The 19837-nt window shown below is 39.0% G+C and overlaps 1 protein-coding gene across 2 annotated transcripts in view; it reads right to left on the bottom strand.

Moving 5' to 3' along the window:
• The window catches only part of pxdn (peroxidasin), a 117336-nt gene that overhangs the window by 15189 nt on the left and 82310 nt on the right, over nucleotides 1-19837 (bottom strand). For both annotated transcript variants that reach the window (XM_077238566.1, XM_077238567.1), the window contains exons 13-19: nucleotides 16001-16113; nucleotides 15715-15871; nucleotides 14111-14219; nucleotides 11860-12017; nucleotides 6670-8173; nucleotides 6463-6597; nucleotides 2859-3067 (exon numbers count right to left, since the gene is read on the bottom strand). In XM_077238566.1, the coding sequence (XP_077094681.1) occupies nucleotides 2859-3067; nucleotides 6463-6597; nucleotides 6670-8173; nucleotides 11860-12017; nucleotides 14111-14219; nucleotides 15715-15871; nucleotides 16001-16113 (2385 nt within the window). The remainder of the gene's footprint in view (nucleotides 1-2858; nucleotides 3068-6462; nucleotides 6598-6669; nucleotides 8174-11859; nucleotides 12018-14110; nucleotides 14220-15714; nucleotides 15872-16000; nucleotides 16114-19837) is intronic.

The raw sequence follows: 19837 nt of genomic DNA, 5'->3' as shown, positions 1-19837 counted from the left end.
GACAAATTAAAATTGATAAGATCCTCCTTCTCGATAAAGGTATTTCGAGCTTCTGAAACTCATTATCGAAACAGCATGATTTAATGTAATATATTAAATTATTATGTTTACTAGAGTTTTATAATATACAACATTATAATACAATATAATTATTTGTAATCAACAGTTATTATAAATATGGCAGAAAGAGTTTGTTACTACCACAGTTTGCTAAGGATACTATTCCAACTTTGAGTTTAAGACTTTCAGCTAAAAAGTTGCTGGACCTGAAAACCCTGAACTCATTTTACCTTTCTTTTAAATCTAAGAATCAACTCACTGTTTACCACATCAAATACTGCTGTACATTAAAATGAATAGCATGCACAGTAACAAAACAAAGCAAAAAGTTAAAAAACTAAACATAAACAGTGGGGATTGTCAGAACAGAGCATTGTAGTGCAATTCCATTGGACCAATGTAAGATAAATGGCTACATTGATGGGGCCTGTAGTTGGCAGCGTCAGGGCAGAGGATATGGCTGTGAGATAAGAATCAAGGGCCTCTATGAAGTTCCCATAAACATTTAATTCTGCTGAACTCTTCCATCTGATAACATACAAAAGTAAACAAAAAATGCTGATCGGGAAACATTTCTACTCAGTAATATATAGCAATTGGGAGTCAAACTTCATTTAAATGTTCTTGTCATAGATTTTAGATAAATAAATAAATACACACTAAAGTTTGGAACAATTAAAGGTAGGGTATGTGATTTAGAAAACGACCGGCAGATTTTGAAAATACACAATTCAAATGGTCCTACCATCTTTCCTCCAACGCTGGCCCTGACTCCACCCATTCGGGGAACATGGACACGCAATCATGCACGAGCGAAAACTCAGATGCGCGAGAGATTTTAATGACGATTTACTACTAATCATGGAACTGGCTTTACTGACGAGATGCGCATGCGTCACAAGCTTTGAGTATGCGCACGAAGGGGGTCAGGCGCGCTGGGGGGAGGGGGGTGTGGTACAACCGTTTGATTGCCGAAACTTATTGTCCAATGATTCCAGGTGGTCTTGGAAATGATTGGCTGGAGTTTTTCGAGTCCTGCCCGTTCCACAGATGATTAAATTACTTAATTTTCATTTTAGTGCTTCTAACTCAGTGGCTGTAAGTGGGTAAGGAATAGGATTTCAAGTTATTTTGAAAAAAATTGACAAAAAAGAAAATCACATACCCCACCTTTAAGATTTTTCTGAATGTTTTTGAAAGAAGTCTCTTATGCTCACCTTGATGAAAGATACAAATAAAGCAGTAATATTATGAAATATTATTACAATTTAAAAATAACTTTTTCTATTTGAATATATTTTAAAATGTTATTTATTCCTGTGATACAAGATGAATTTTCAGCATCATTCCTTCAGTCTTATATTGGCTGGAGGTAAATACTGTCTGTTCCAGACTCCAGCAGAGGATGAATTTTTTTACAAAGACTTAGATTGTATGGAGTGGAACAAACATGTATGTTGTTGTTTTATCATGCATTATTAGAGAGTATTTTAAAATATGGCATTACATCCTGGTATGGTAACCTGACAGTACAGTTAAAATCACAGATCGCCCGTCAGGTACAGACAGCCATGAAGATTATGGGGGTCAAAAACCATCTGCCCCCCCAGAAAATTTATGAGCAGTCGGTTATTAGACAGGCACAAAAAATAGTTTCCGATCCAACCCACATACTTCACCCAGAATTCATTTTTTTTGGGGTGTGCAATATGTCAGTTGTGCAATCTTTAGGCCGTTTGGGGAGCTGTGCATTAGGTCATCTGTGCAATATGTATTGTATTTTATTGGGTTTGTGCACTATGTCAGTTGTGAATTTTGTAGTATAGGGGGGTTGTGCATTATCTCATTGTGCAATATGTATACCATTAGGGATGTGCAATATGTAGACCATCGGGGATGTGCAATATGTATACCATTAGGGATGTGCAATATGTATACCATTGAGACGTGCAATATGTATACCATCTGGAATGTGCAATATGTATACCACCGAGGATGTGCAATATGGGAGCTGTGATCAATAATGGTATTAAACCTGCCAATGAAAGGTGCTAATGTGCCTACTATATACGTACCCACCTAATGTATATGAGAACATGTTTGTGAGAAGATGTGTTGAGAGACGTTTGTTCTTTGTATTTTGTACTTTGTGTTGTCTTTGTAAAATTTGCCGGAGGGACAGAGTCCAAAACAAATTTCCCTTCGGGGACAATAAAGTATATCTTATCTTATCTTATCATATCTTATCTTCAGTGTCACATGATCCTTCAGAAATCATTTAAAATAAATTCTGTTCTTTTGAGCTTTCTATGCAATCAAAGAAACCTGATATTTCTTCTTTCACAATATTGCTTTCACAAAATATTAAGCAGTAAAAACAAATGTAAACACTGATAACAAGAACCATATAATAATTGATAATAATAGAGAATCAAGTCAGCATATTGACACTGAAGACTGGAGCAATGGCTGCTGAAAATTATAGCGGTGGTAATGACTTACAGAACCAGGAGTGAACAGAACTGAACCAAACCAAGACTATAAATACACATGAGATAACAAGGAAACTAAACAAGACACGTGATAATAATCAGTAACTACAGAAACTAACTAGGAAATGATGAAAGCTAAGCTGAAAAAATATACAAGAAACAGATTCATGAACAAAAACACAAAGGAACTAAATTGAACCCCGATACTGATGTGAGGCCAATAAATGAACTGATGCTAAATCTCAAATATCATGTCATGGCAAACTGATTTTATATTTTGGGGGAAATACAGTCCAAGTCTCGTACCTTCACAGCAGTCCTGCCACATACGTAGGTCAATCTTAGGCAAATCGTCACAGCTTCCATAACCGTGAGGGAAGTCAGCCACTTTAAAGACATCTGACTGGACGCGGGTGATGTTGTCGCTATTATCACACAGCACCCGGGCAAGCGACGCCTGCTTCAACTGGGTCAACTGCGCTGGACTAAAGGAGCCAGGGTTCTCATACCAAAACCTACAATCATATAAATGAATCGTTTGAGAAAGTGACTTATTTTTGACTTTCTTTCTTGTGTAGATCACAAATAGAGGTTTTAAAGGGGTGGTAAAACATATTTTTTTCAAAGGCTTGATTGTGTTTGTGGGGTGCACTGTAACATGTGTTCATGCTTCGTTTTTAAAAAATTGCATTATTTTTCATATATTTTACCTTTGCTCTACACTGCTCTGTCCCTCCTTGTAAAAACAGTCTGATGGTTTCCGGGTTCTATGAAGCCAGTCCCTCAAAAATACGCAATGGGCTCAGATTGGTTAGCTGGCCCAGTGTGTTGTGATTCGCTAACCGACTAGTGCACGTTTTCCGGAAATGTCACGCCCTGTACCTTAACCGGTAGCCAGTTTGTGCTTTGGTGTATTATAAACGATGGCGTCAATAAAAACCATACCAATTTGAGCCCGAATCAGACCCAGAGAATATTAGTGAAGATGAACCTGTTCAAGAACGGCTGTTAAACGACGTTTCAGAAAGGTTTGTTTTTTGTTGTCTCATTACCTTTTAGATACACTGTTATTTAATTGTACTAATTATTATAGTATTACAAAAAATAAACTTCATAAACAAGAATTTCATATAATCGTTCTAACAAACTATACTACAGTCCTCAAAGGGATTTTTTTGAGTAAAGACTGCGCATCTATAGTGATTGTTACTGACTGTATGGCACGGTTACTCTTGTATTTTTAGAACAATTGTAGCCAAATATCTGTCGACAGAACTATTAACCCAAAACGAACACTAAACATTGGATTTACTACAGTAGCCAAATCAAACACAGAACCATGTTTAGCATGCCTGTAGATAAACAAGAGATAAACAATACATAAAAGCTCTAATCAAAGAATAATTTACTCTAATTCCAAGTTCGTTGTTGAGATTTAAAAAAAGTTTGTAACGTTAGGTGTTTGTCAGATAACGTTAAGTATGAATGAGCATTAAACAGCGTTGTCATTTGTTTACTTCCGTGCTACAACGTACAATTAACAATACAAACTATTACAGGAAAGCACACCGACGAAAAATAAATCATACTTACAGATTGTGGCCCGTAAACAACAGCTTCTGTTCTTATAGTTGGAACTGCTCCATCTTTCAGGACAAGCCGTTGTGCGAATCCTGCATTGAACTCGATCCCCAAGATTGTGGAAGCTTTCCTCCGTAAAATGTGCCGCACATAGAGCGAGATTTGGGTAATAATTAACCATTGATCCCTAACTCCCGCGACCCTAGGAAGGCTGAACAAAGTGGACCTGCAATCCGGGCACTGATGAAAATAACAACGTTTCGACAACATTGCGGCGGCAACAACACTCCTATACCACAATAACTCTTCTCCAATGCAATATAAAATGGCCTCGCCCCCCTTGTTTCGTATTCTCAGAGGAGGGGTTTATTGGGGTTTGCTGACGTCAGCAACCCTGGAGGAATGTCGTGTAGTCCAAAACCGGCTGTTTGTTGTAGTCCTTAGAAATTGATTTCTTTAAAAGCAAATATCTCCGTTTGCTTTGAACTTTGAGCGCTGTAACTTTGCAGATGTTGTTTATGCTCAAACAGAAACATTACACACTAACTAAAGTTAGAAAAGTGAAATCGTGTTTTACCACCCCTTTAAGAAGTAAGTCCATATAATTCAACAGGTTCGTGAGTAAACGAAACTAATGACACAGGTTGCTGGAAAAGATTTATAGTTTAAAGTAACACCAGGTAACTTTTGCTCTCGGGGTCCCCCTACAGTTGGGAAACAGTATTGTCCTCTACTACTGTCGTAAACTCTGTCATCGTGCATTTGTTAACAACCATGATAGCCCTGAACACTGTAGGAGGAGGTCACATGCAGGTGTTCTGCTTGCGTCGCGTGTGAAATGTCTTCATCCCAGGTACAGTGGCATATATTTCAGCATGTAATATGAATATAATTTCATGGGTTTTATTTTTTTCTAACGACAAATGATCGCGATGATTACGTTTACAAGCAAGTGTCATTATAGTAGCCTAGTCTATTGGTTACCGTTTTTCTGAATCTATATGATACTTCAATGCAATGTTTGAGTGGTAGATAATAACCATATATCGTCAATATTATAATATCAAGCTACCATAAATAAATCTCCAAATTTTACAAATCGATTAGCATTATAGCTTGAGGCAAGACAAATAATCATTACCTGATTCATGAAGATAAACGGAGGATAAGATAGCTTCCGTAACATAGTCAGGCAGACAAAAAAACACCCCAGACTACAGGGTGTCATTGGTTGTTGCGTTAAATGTTACCCAGATACAATAGTGCTATTTTCTGATTGGCTAACAAATCCAGACGAACAACACCAGAGGAGATGCGCTTGAATTCATGCCTGTTCCACAGTGAGAGCGGCGCGGCCAGAGTTTTGGGTGCTGCGGCATATTAAATATATTACAGATAGTTTTTCAACGTGAGACATACAATGTGTGGCGGGAGAGCGTGACAAAAGACCCGAAATGAGTGACTGTCAAGCTCAATGCGTGACACTTGACAGCCCTGCGATTTTAAGGAAGTGGGGGTGGTGGTGGAAGTGACGTAATGCCGTAAAGCAGTCGAGTTTTGTAGTTCTTTTTGTTCGCCGGTTACTACCCGAAACCCGAAGTTTAAAAGTACGATTAAAAACGCTACAGACCCCGTCAGGCTATGGCAGACGTGTCATTCAACCTATTGTAAGTCGATGTACCATCACAAGAGACTTGGAAATATATTATGAAGGTTGAAAAGTTACCTGGTTTTACTTTAAAAAAGTTTAACTATTAGTACTTTCCTCACACACATCCTATCATTTAGCTTCAGAAGACATTGATTCATTATCTGGGGACATGTGGATTACCGTCATATTACTTTTGCATGGTTATTGAAGTGTCAGCTTTGGGGTACCCATCCACTTGCATTATATGGACTTACAGAGATGGATTCATTTTCCAAAAATCTCCGTTTATGTTCATTGGAAGAAAGAAAGTCATTTCAAACATGACAACACTAGTTGACAGTAGCAAGTATTGACTTGCCACTGCCAATAGATAAACAGACACACTGCCGTGAGAATGTAAGATATGCTGATGCTGCGTGGATATGGATACATAAATCCCGCATCAGATCTAGACTGGTGGAATTGGGGGAGGTGGAGGGTTTCCAAAGAAACTCTGATAACGTGGTGTAGGACCAGCTTACAGCGAACACTTAATCAGACTATTTAAATGTTGAGCAAGTAATCTCACTGGCTGCAAGATCAGCAGAGACCAATCAGTTTGTGCAATGTAAATAATGTGATTGCTAGCAGATTGCACGTAAAGGACCTTCAATTAAAACTGAATTTAAAAAGTCTTACCGGTCACCATCTCTCAGGCGCTTAAACTGGGTTGCCAGTAAACACATGAGGGTTGGTCCCAGTCTGCTGCCAGGCACCAGCTCTTCAGCCATCAGTGCAGGAAACAGGTCGATATTTAGAGGTGTACCATAGAGCCTGAGAGCAGAAAAGACCGTTACACCAAGAACATGTTAAATGTGGCTTTCAATAAAAATGGATGTGGCTAACCTTTGAAGCTTCTCTCGCACACTGGGGTTCTGAATCTCATTCCTCAGATCATCAAAAGTCTGTGCGGAGCTGAGGTTGCAGTACACCCGATAGTCATTATATGAGGGTATACCATGGTCACGCCCCCTTTGGATATTCATGGCTGCAAGGTCAAGTGCCACTGCATGCGCCATTGAGAAAAGGCGTTCGGTAAGTTCTGTGTTAAGCAGTTGAGTGGACACTCGCATTTTTCCTGCCACTCCAAACAAACCACGGAGCAAAGGATCAATGCCTCCTTCATTCACAATACGGAAGGGTGAGAAAAAAGCCTTATGAAGAGAGATGTGTCCTTGCTGAATGGGCTGGAAGGTTTCATCGAGTCGGTATAAAATGGGGTTAATTAGCGTATGACCGAAGCGGAAGGCAGCAGTGGCAAAAGCGTTGAGGATGCCTGCGTTGATATTGGGATTATAGCCATTATAGTCACCCATTAGCCTTATCCCAGCCTCGCCCAGTATTTTAGGCAGCCAATGGCTGTAGGTTATATGCTGCATCTGGGCTCCGACTATCTTCCGTGCCTCATGGTAAATGGTGTCACCATCCCAATGGGGGTTGAGACGAAGCAACTCACTGGCTATTCGGTTATGCTCACGGAACCAAACCGTGTGCATAGCCGTCAACCCAAGCTGCTCATTGGCACGATGGTCACCAGCTAGAAAGCAAGGAATGGGACTCTCGTTTTCATCCCGCATGCACTCTGTTGGGGGCCCAGTTGCAAAGGGGAGCAGCGGCTTGCCAGTGCGTTGCACGATACCCTGGCGCAACATGCCCCTATGACTGGCCAAGTCACGAATCTCTTCAGCTTCGTGATGCGAGCTGCCGTAAACATTGGAAGCATCAATGTAGGATGTGAGCTGGTTCATTTGCTCACGGGGATACACAGAGTTCATAAGCAGAGAGGTCATTCCGCTGCCACAAACGGGACTGGAGCGCACAAAGAACATGCACCGTGCTCCATTGCGCCGCTGCCGTGGGTCATTTGGTGGAAACATGATGGGAAAGCAAGGTGGGTCGTTGGTGCACACCGAGGTACACAACTGTCCATCAGAGAAACGCGACTGGCTGAGGGATACGACGGTTGAGTCCAGGTCGTGGTCCAGGAACTGGCCCCATTGCATAAGCATGTGTGTGTAGCGATCATCTGGGGTGATGGTCTCTGAGCCGATCATGGAGGTGGAGACACGACGTGGAAGTGGCAGAGGGAAGCCGTTGTGCCATCTCTCAGTGGTGCCACGTGGGAGATTGAAGCCATTATCATAGACAGACTTTAGCAAGCGTTCAAAGGCAGTGAGCGAGGCGCCCCACATGGGGTGTTGCAGGTTGTTACAAGTGCCATCGTGAGTGCGATACTTCTGGTGGAAGCAGATGTCCGAGCAATTGTTGATGCGTCGATGGGCCGTGCAGCCAGACAGGTTAGCTATCATATCCAGGAAACGCGGAGACACCAAGTCATTGTAGCGGTAGGCTGTAAAATAGTTAGGAAAGAGTGAGCATCTTGTAAATGTGGTCAACATTTTAAAAAAGTATCTTACCTAAAAAAAGTAAGGCATCATTATTTAGTGTTGTGCTCCTATTATTTTGTAAAGAGACCTAAATGCAGTTGTAATGTAAATACCCAATTTATACACTTAAATTAGTTTCTATTAAGTTACATTAGTATATTTTTTCTATTCACTATAGTACTATAGAGCACTATAGTGTACTGTTAAATGTATCTGTTTTATTAGATTTTAACCAACAATTTTTTTATTTATTAAACAAAATTTTTATTTATTTATTTTGATCCAATTTAATCTGTTTTATATATTAATAACTAACTAATTTGTTTTTATTTTACTTTATTTTATATTATTGCAATCATTTTATTTATTTTTTACATTTTACACAGTTTTTCTCTAGACATTTCCATGGACACCCTGTCACTCCCTTGCTGCCCCCTGCGGGTCACCAGACCCCAGTTTGACAACCCTTGGTTTAGAACATATATGCCAAGATCTTAGAAACTCCACTCTTTAATATAAATTTAATGACTCTAAAAATCACACATGGTGTAAGCATTAAGTGATTAGCCTGGTTAAAACCAGACCCTTCTTTTAGGACCCTCTAAAACCAGAAGTTTTAACACATGACAAAAGTATGCACACATTTTTCTATATATATATATATATATATATATATATATATATATATATATATATATATATATATATATATAGTACAATAATAAGTACAATAAATAATAAGTTGTAAGTACAATTATATATATATATATATATATATATATATATATAAAGTACAATAATAAGTACAATAAATAATAAGTTGTAAGTACATAATTATATATATATATATATATATATATATATATATATATATATATATATATATATATATATAATGTACTTACAACCATTTTAGATAAACCTGCCCTGAAACGGTACATAAAAATATACCTGTCTGTGTCAGGGTTCTGTCACTTCTGTCTGGTTTATATCTTGGTTTGGTGACAGAGCTCTGACACTCCCGGTTTGTCATGTGTTTGTGTTTAGTCTGGTCTGTTGTGAGCACATGGCTTGTCTATAGGCTTGTTCGACTTGAACCGGCGCTGCACAGACCGATCGGTTGATGACATCAGAGTACCGCGAGAGCGATTAGAGAGCAGACGGCTCCTTATGCTTTTGAATCGCTCTCGCGGTACTTTGATGTCATCAACCGATCGGTCTGCGCAGCGCCGGTTCAAGTCGAACAAGCCTATTTATTTCCTTGTGCCATGTGCTCTTTTGTCAATTGTCTAGCCCCGCCCACCTTGTGATCTCATTACCCTCGTTACCCTCTTATGTTTGTTTCCCTATTTAGTCTCACTGTGTTTGCAGTCCTGTGCTGGTTCGTTGTCCAAGTTCCTTGTGTTTCCTGATCCTGCCTGTTATTGTTCTCGTTTTCCCCCACGAGGGAGTTTTGTTTGTGTTTGCTTCATAAATATACCCATTTGTTTCTGCACTTGAGTCCTCGCATCTTGAATCTACCCATTCCGTGACAGTCTGTTGCTGTCTAAGTGGATGATTATTGTCAAGAATTGGACCAGACGCTATGATGATAGTTCAAAGTTTTTCTACGGTAGACTACCCTTGTGAAAAAGAAGTGGGCCTAATTGAATTGAATGTGCACATGTAGTGTACTTCAAATCATAATTATTAGTTATATAATAAAGTAATAATTAAAAAATATAAAAAAAACTGTACTTGCAGATAATTTGTTAATGAAATTGAAGACACAAGTGTGAGGAGAGTACACTTTCATGACTGTCTTAACGTGTCTTTTTTTTAAAGTGAACTAATTGCATTTAAGGTGAATTTAAACCATAACACATTTTCATTTAATTGTAAATATGTGTGAACTGAATATAATGTTGTCAGACTCTTAATTACATGTTATGTTCTTTTAAAGTATATTACTTCCATAATAAGTACTCTTTTTTTTTTTTTAAAGTATGCACTTCTTTTACCCAAGGGTAGTCCGAGATAGGTGCAAGTAATTGTGCCTGAATAGAGTTGTGTTGACCCCTTCAATGTATTTGCGTCAGTGAATGTGTCCAGAGGGTAAATGCTCAGATTGGGGCAAGGCTTGTCCAAACATGTGGGGCCATTTTGCCATAGTGTGGCAATGAAAGCTGTGCTGTTGTCATAACCAGAAAAACAGTGAGTCGTGTCTTCTGCAGCGTGAAGCGCCACAGTGTCTGCTGACCATTTAGCAAAGCAGACATTTCTTTTGCCATATATATATATTTTTTTTTACTTTTTTTGTTTATTATTGTGAAATTATTCATATTTTGATCATACAATTAACATGTCAGAGTAGACAAAGTATATTTCTCCTTTCTTTCCTTTTTTTTCTTCACCCTTTTTACCCCTTCTTCCCCTTCTCCTCCCTTACACCCCAGTGAATTGAGAAAAAAAAATAGATAAAAATATTAACAGAAGGAAATGTATACATATGCATTCACACATACATAACCAAGCACATATACACATATACATGTACATACATACGTACCCCGACATATATCATATATACACCCATATATTCATATATACACATGCATACATACATATATCTCCATATACATGTTTACATAAAAACATACAAATTTCCATATAACTGCATCATATATCCATATAGCTGCATCATATATCACAGAGATTACATCCATGTCTCATCTAATTACACAGGTCCAACTCCATGCTTGGTTTTTGTTTTTCAATGCTTTTGGTTAGCATATGCGAACCATCTCATCTTAAATAACTTCATTTTGCCTCTCATCTTATGCGTTATTTCATTTTCATACAGGTTTTCTACAGCCTCAATCCATTTATCCAACCTGGGTGGATCAATTTTTTTCGAGTTATTTGTTTAATAGCAGTAATTCTCAACACCCAGAAGATATAATAATTTTCTTCGTTTAACCCTTCCGGCTGTATGCCCAACATGACATGTAATTGTTCAAAATTAGTATTGTAACCACAGATTTGAATAATTGATTCGAACACATTAACTCAATATGGCTGGATTTTTGAACATGTGTAAAGGACATGAGCCAGGTCAACATTACATTCACCACACTCTCTCTAACAGTATTGTGTTTGATGTGTATATTTACAAATTTTCAGTGGTGTTCTAAAAAATCTAACCAATATTTTCCACGCATATTCCTGCCAATAAGGGGACTTAACATAGCAAAAAACATTTTTACATGCCTAACTCCACTCCTCTTCAGTCACTGTTATTCCAATGTCTTTCTCTCAAGAGTTCAAAATATTATTAATTTGATTATCATTATTTTTATTTAAAAATGTTATAAATTTGTCCCATTACATTTTTGAAGCTCGACTTTTCATAGACTTTCAAGATATGCTCCACAATAGGACTGAGGTCTTGGAAAGACTGTATATTTGTTATTATATAGCTCCTTACTTGGAGGTATCTAAAAAAATGATTACTTGAAAGGTTATAGTCCTTAGAAAGATTTTCAAATGTATCAACTGCATGATCTTTGAACATTTTATGAAATCTTGTAAGTCCCTCTTTTGCCATATATTAGTCTGTCATTTTAAAAAAAACTATAAATTTGAAGAGCGGGATGGTGGTGTGAGATACCTGTTCCATTTGTGTCCACCATGAGGCCCTGGTTGACATGCCTCTGGATAAGAAGTAGGGTCTGCTCAAAAATCTCTCCGGCTCTGGCCTGCTCAACTGTGTAGGGGTCCCGAGGGTAACGAAACAGAGCCAAGAGCTCGGCAGGGGTACGAGGAGATCTGATGATGGTGGAGAACACATTAACTTCCACATTCACAAAAGCCATTCAGACTCACTCTGGAAGAGAATACAAAATCGCAAACTATAGACATGTATTATGTCTGACTGACAGATTAGTAGATAGATTGATTAATAAGAAAACATGAGATTGATCTCTCTCTTTTTCACAGTTTTCAAACCGTGGGCAAGACATTTTTATAGATATCATCATACTTCCCCAGCTGATTGATTACATAAAGAATTGCTAACATTTTTGCATTACAAGTTTTCTGAAATGTTGTTTAAATATGCAAATGAAACATTATCAAATTAAAAATGTACTCATCTGCTTACATTTCCAGATCAGAAATCAGAATAAAAGAATAAAATTCTTCCTCCATTTTGTTGCCATTGTTAAGTAGTAGGTTTTTACAGAGGGGATTTTGGAAAAATCCTTTTTTTACCACTTCATAAATCAGAAAAATACTGTTTTTAGGAATAAAATGTTGTATAAAATAATTGAAATGATATGATGAATTAAATTAATTTAAATGATAAAACCTTCAGATATACTAATTTTGAGAAAACCGCCTTTAAAGATATGAATTTATTCTAACTGATCTACAGAGGCAAATAGATATAGTGCAATAAAATAAACACTTAAGTATATTTGGGATGTTTTATTTCCTCTAGTCTGAAATATTACGTTATGAAAAGCCTTTAAAAAATGACCATGAAAAAACAAATGTTTCTGCATATAGTGTCTTGCTTAAATTCACAAAATTATAAATAAAAAGCACAAACTTATTTAGTTAGAGGTCGAATGTTTTGCAGGAACACACATTATTTTAGAATGGTGACAGACTATTACAAAAAAAATTTGTAAATTTAGTCCTAGTGAAAAGCACATCTGAAGACAATTGACCAGCATAATCAATCTGCCAAAGCACTTAACATGGCCACATATGCACATGACCTCCTTTCAAGCGTTTAATACAAAGTACTTCCATACTTTGAGCTTCAGTGGAAAAAAGTGGATGATCCAAGTTGTCCACTCTAAACACTGCTTTCAAATGCATTTTCACCAAAGAGCAGTCGATAATTATGCATACCTTTAAGTAGTTCTAGCAGACCCAATTGTTAAAAAAAAATGTATGCCCACTAAATTTCCATAGCACATTAAACTAAAGTTAATTGAGCAAAATATACAGTATGATTGCAACCATGTTCTAATAAGTCACATCCTAAAATGTTATACAGCTGAGTACAAAACAAAAAAACAAACAAACAAAAAAAAAAACAGCCTAACAACCTTGTTTATATATGCCAGAATAACTAATAAACTGTCAACTATTATTCAGTGTGTATTGGGGTTATTTGAGAGAACCAGATCAAACAAAGAATAAGTGCTTTGCCAACGTCAACAGTAATAATTTGCTCCAAAGCTGTTGGGGTTGATTCAAACAAAAGCTAAAGAACATCAAAGTCTGCAACATTAATATAATTTGTATCCTTCAGAGAGTTGGCTTCACTTCACATATTATCTCTTTTGAACTAAAAATGTGCCAGGTTACAACAATATATCTGAGGTAATTTGTGCCAAAAACAAGGGCAGATTTTTTCAAGATTTTCACCCATGACCAGTTGTCTTGGACAGAATATGCTTTAATGTCTTGGCAAGCTGTGTCAAAATGTCAACTAATATAAGCATTTAAAATTTAAAACAGTCATTCAAGGTTTGTAAGGAAAAATCTTTGGCATTCTCTCTTTACTAGGATAACATTATCTCTCAGACTTCATACAAAAAGCATTAGTCTTTAAAGAAATCCTCTCCAGCTATGAAACAAAAATACTCTCAATGAGCTCAATGAGCCCAGCCCGCAACTCTAACGTGATCTGCCAATGTTCTCGACAGACAAAATACCTTCCCCTACCAACAAGCTCGAAGTGCAGGGTCCCCTTCCAGTGAGAAATTAGGAATCATACCACAGTGACCAGCCTTTGTCCAAGGCATAAATGGTCCCAGAAAATTCCTGATGGGTTACGGCATTGTGACTCACAGCAGTAGGAATTGTTTTCTTGGCATGTTTTGCCAGCAGCACCGAGTGCTCACCCGTCAAAGAGCTGCCTCCTGGTGGAGTCTATTGCGCTGTTTATGCTCCGAATGGCCTCTTCAAGGGACGTCGAGACAAATGGATCACCCTCCCTGCTCACCTGTGGGACTAGAATCACACAAACATCACTATAAATAAAAGCTTGGAGTTTAGTAAAAATTATAATCTGCACATGGGTCCACAGTCCACAGCAATCCATTCAATCGAATATGTCAATCTTGTAATAGCTTTCCCAAAAAAATTGCACTGGCTTTTAAACAGCTTCAAACTAGCACTGGTCCGTGGCGATTAGGTATTAACTAGGTGTGTCTTAGAGGCTCCACCTTGTACAACAAGGAAATCCTCTCCAATTCATTTCTTCTGTTCATTCCGTCAAGGTCAGACGTGAATAAAAACATGAACACACAAGAGAGCTGCTGTACACATGAAAATACTTTAGAAAATTAATTTGTAATTCTAATTGAAAGCAGCTGACACTATTTATTCATGTTTAATACTGTAAAGCTGCTTATTTTAAAGCATGCTATTGTATAAAGAGCAATATAAATAAATATGACGTGACTTGACAGAATTGCAGAGCTCAGGGAAACATATCCATTGCTATGATCAGATGCTTAACTGTTGTTTTCTCACTGCTGTCATTTTTGTTTGTGTTTACTGTGTTATCGAGAGGAAGGTGCGCAGTACATAATTATATGTTCACTAAATATTAAACGCCACTCCCAGCAGTGTGGGCAGCATCGGGATGTTTGCCATCAGAACAGTATACCACTGCTCAGGTGTTTAGATCTTCCTTTTACTTCCAAGTGAAGAACAAAAAAGAACTTCACTGTAAGTATACTGGGCCTTAAAGGTACCCGGTGCAGATCTAGGCAGGTGGAGCTGGGGAAGTGGAGGTGGTGGTTCAATCTACAGTCTGAATTTTAATGCCGCCTGTAATTATACCACAAAATGTTTGCTCGTCTGGTCAGAGGAGAGCTGGTCTTCCGACTGAGCCCAAGGTTTTTTATCCCTCCATTCTGTCACCGATGGAGTTTGGGTTCCTTGCCACTGTCGCCTTTTGGCTTGCATAGTTCGGGACATTTAACATTCTACAATATTATTGACTTGACTGCAATGACACTATTGGATGAGAACTGAACTGAGCTGGATGAAAGCACTGAGCATCAGTGCTTTCTCCAGACACAGCTGTTTCACGAATGGTCGGATTCAGATAGAAATACGTTTTCGTGCTTATTCTGAAATCTTCACCTCCGCTAATTGCTTCATGAAAATGTCTGAAACATTTGTATATTTGACAAATATTGCATCTAATCTACTTCATCTGTGATAAAATACACAAAATACTCCATTTCAACTCAGCCCCGTCTGCATTTGGCAAATCTTGCCGATTGGTTAAAACAAGCCGGAACCGAAGTTGAACACACCTTACATGTCAAGGATCTATCAGCTTTGTTACCTGACCTCATTTTGTTATGTACCATACAGGTATTTTTGAATGCAAAAAACATTATACCTACTAGCAGTCGACAAAAAATGTGTTCTTCAATGGTAGATCCCTAAACAACTACATTTGATTGTGGTTATGGACTTCAGTTCTTACCTTGGACTGTTAGCACCATGCTAGATGGTGAATATCCAATTGAGTTGCGGGCTACACACTCGTATCGGCCGCCATCGGCAAGCCCCACGTCACGCACTTCCAGATAGCCATCTGGATTTATATTAAACTTCCCACTCTCTGTAATCTGGACTCCATCCTGTAGATCAGGACCAAAGATTGTTTAAATGAGTCTGGTTACAAAGTCAGAATAGTCCCATTGGGACCAAAGTGGCAGAAATGGTTTGATGACCAGTTGTTGGGGAATGTGGCAGCCAATGGATCTAACCTTGCTCCATGTGATGATAGGTGTGGGCTCACCCTGAGCGCTGCACGGAATCTGGACATCTGATCCAGACTCCACAGTCAAATCCCTTGGAGCACTTGTGAAAACAGGCGTTACTGATGACATAAAAACACATGTTAATGATTACAGCGTGCAGCCAGAAACACAGCTGCATCTATCATGACACATGCACAAGATGTACAACATGGAAAGATCATGCACAGGTCATACATGGTCCTGAGTTCTTGTCGGTTGCAAAGGTTCTGTAATTATAAAGTCAATGAAAGGGTAAGAGGCATGTGAGTCTTCAAGGTCCATGTGGATTGGTTTGTTTAAAGAGCTTTATCTAAACATTTTAACCCCCAAAGCTATGAGTTGGGTCATGTGATCTTTGGAGGAGACTTTAACAAAATCATGAATGGTGCATAATCACCCCCTTTACAGTTGTTTTAGTAATCTAGAAGTATTTCCCACTAACTGCAAATAACTATTAAGTCAGTGCTGACTCTCTCTGCTTAAAATAACTGTCATTTTGTCATCATTTACACACCCTCATGTTGTTTTCTTTCATTTGTGACACACAAAATAAGACTTACAGCACAATGTGTTAGCTGGTCTTTTCCAAACAACTGAAAGTGGTCAGTGATTTTTTTTGTACTTGAACTAAAGTAAACTGAAAATATTCAAGCGAAAATGAATTGCCGAAACAGTTTCGGAGTGTGGCAATCATTAACCAAATGGTAATGTTTAATTACCGCTTCTCCATCTGCGTGTTATGAATGTGTCAGTGTCTATTTCATGCACACAATGTTGATATGCTACAACAAGGTAAACATGTCAGCTGTGTGGAAGCTAGGGCCAGGTTGACAAAATTGATTTCTCACTTTTTTACCTTTCAGTTAATTCATGAATAAAACTTCACTAATAATTGTTTTTTTGCGCCTGCCATCCCAGTAATTTCAATATAAAAAAGTTGACAAATGTGCAACTATTTGAATTTTTATTATTAAGTTAACTTGATTAATTAACTGATTATTAAATAAACCTTATTTTTGGTTTCAGTTTTCTGCCAAATTAAAACTTTCATTTCGGCTTTGGTCTTTTGGTAAAAAGTTAATTTCAGAGTATCACTACCTGTGATATAATGTGTGAAGTACAGATGCAAATTTAAGCTGTTATTTACTTAACATATAACCCTCCAAAAGAGCTCTTAAAACTTTTTCACACTTGTTTTCATTTTGAAATGGCACTTTTTTGACATGCTTTACCAAGTTTGGCATCTTTGGTTCCCTTTCAGTCGATAACGTAGGACGTAGTCGATGTCGACTGAATGGGGATCGCGTCAGAGAGCCAATGTTCTTCGAGTACTATTGAACGAGCCAATGGAATTGGCGTGCATGATTCGCATCACACACTCCGCCCCCATGGCGCGGGTATAAATACGGAAGTGGGTGCACGCACTAGTTGCCTTTCGCTTCGGAGCCGATCGTTTGATGTCTCTGAGAGTGCTGTTGTTTACAACGAGCGAGTGTGTCGGTGTTCTTCAGGAAGACTCTCCCAGTGCTGGTGTTCTACAGCGCGAGTGCAGCGGTGATCGCGAGCTTTGAGCTCTCAACTGCTGTTTTAACAGCAACAAATTCTAAATGTTTGTGTGTGTTGACGGCTGTTTAGTGGTCCAGGAGCGCCATCGTTGGCTCAGCCTGGTAGATATGGCGGATGCTGACAAGGTTCGGTTCCTGGTCTCCCAAATTTCCCAGGTTGGGCTGGTCGGCGACGCGGCGGAGAACTGCATCCAAACAGTTCTCTGCCACTCAAGCTAAGATGAAGGTCTTCCGGCACATCCTGCCCCGGCGGCCAGCTGCTGCCTCCAGCCGCTGCCGGTGGCAGCTCCTCCGCCTGCTCGTCGCCAAGCATTCCGGAGCGGGCCATCCAGGGATGGATGAGATGCTCTTGGGGCACGATCACTCCCTCCCCCCGGGTGAGGGCCAGGTGGAGTCTTTGTTTGTGTGTGTGTGTCTGTTCCGCCGCTGGCTAGCCAGCCGGTATGAAGGCCAGTTGTAAACTCGTTCTTCGTGCTACAAGGTGGTGGGTTGTGACCATCTTGGCCCAAGATTGGTCTGCATCTCCGACCTGAAAGACATGTGCTTCAGATCTCTACCTTCCGCGCTGCAGGCCATCCTGTGTGTTGCGTGTGAGGGTTGAAGTATCAGTACAGAGTCCTTCCCTTCGAGTGCTCCAGAACCTGTTGGGTCTTCAGGTCAACTGGGAGACAGTAATCTCACCCACGGGCTGAGTATCTCTCTTTCAGTTTTGGAGATAGACTCGGTCTAACACGTCTCTCCAATGAGAGTGTGTTCAGCTGGTGTTTGAAGTGAGAAAGGGTCCCACTGAAAGAAGTTTCAGAGGCTCCTGGGGTATATGGTAGATGCAGCCATTGGCTTCCTCAATATATGACCGCTTCAGCGCTAACTTCATGATCGAGTCCCGAGGTGACCGTGGTAGAGCAGCTCACCCTGTGTGACTATAGTCATCCCGGTCTGCTTTAGGGCTGGTCCGAACACCATTTTTTGAGCTTCGAAGCTTCGGTAGTAATGAAAATTGAATATTCGAAGCTTCGGAATCTCTATATGTCTGTCCGTTTGCATTTTGATTATTCCGAGAACCGTTCATCCAAACGACTTCACAAGGGAGCGCAGTGTCGTATTTGGTGCAATATAGATAGACAGGCGAGACACGTCACGCGACACGTTCAGAATTAATAAACTTTTAATAAACTACAGAACAGCGAAAGCGGGAAGCGGTGGGCCTCACGCGAGCAGAGCTTATGCTCCGAGAACGGACACTTCACTAATGATATAAAACACACACACACACACACACACACACACACACACACACACACACACACACACACACACACACACACACACACACACACACACACACACACACACACACACACACACACACACACACACACACAGGTCTTTTAACTTAAGCAATATTTTTAATAAGGAATAGTCTTATAATATTTTTCTCACTGACAAAGTAGGGTAGATGTAAATGAATAAAAACGAAATTGAAATAAATAAAAATGAAATTGAAATAAATAAAAACGAAATTGAAATTTAAATAAAAGGAAAAAGGAGATTTAAATAAAGAAAAACGAAAAATAAATGAACGAACTGTAATAGCCTTAATAAAGAACACGGTAGCAATAACAATTACAATTTCAATAACAACATCACACATTTCAATTAATGAACAGTTTAAATAAAATAAAATAAATTCCCTTATAGAATTAAACAAAGGTAACTTAAAATTATTAATGCGAAAACAAATTTTAGTCTGGCTAGCGTAATTAGCGCAGCTCACATTTCAATAAACAGAAAAAGTCGAACTTTCAAATAAATCACAATCAGGTCTATCAGGACAGGTTGTTGCAGTCTACCTACACTCTCTTCATGTTGTGTGCGAGGAAGATGAGTTTGTCCACATTTTCAGGTAAAAGGGAACTTCGGGTCTTATTAAAGACGTAGCCAGCTTTTGAGAAAATCCGCTCTGATGGAGTTGAAGTGGCCGGAACGCAAAGGAGGTGTTTGGCTGCAAATGCCAGTTTAGGGTAGCGGTCACTGTTTTGTTTCCACCAAGCAAGTGGGCCCGACTGTACTTTAGTGGTGTCTTTGAAATATGTTTGTCGAATACGCTGTCTCCGTGTTCTTCTTCCTCTTCGTCATCATCGGACTGCATCAGCATTGAAATCTCCAATCTTTTTTTTTTTTGGTGGTGGCACGGCGACGGCAGTCTCCTCTTCTCCATGGCTTCCTGACATCTCTTCCA

Source organism: Siphateles boraxobius, unplaced genomic scaffold (genome assembly GCF_051911475.1).
Source record: "Siphateles boraxobius isolate OS27281-9 unplaced genomic scaffold, OSU_SipBor_1 22, whole genome shotgun sequence".
NCBI classification, from domain to species: Eukaryota; Metazoa; Chordata; class Actinopteri; order Cypriniformes; family Leuciscidae; genus Siphateles; species Siphateles boraxobius.
The sequence above is the reverse complement of the archived record's forward strand: the minus strand, read 5'-3'. Positions and strand labels throughout refer to the sequence as shown.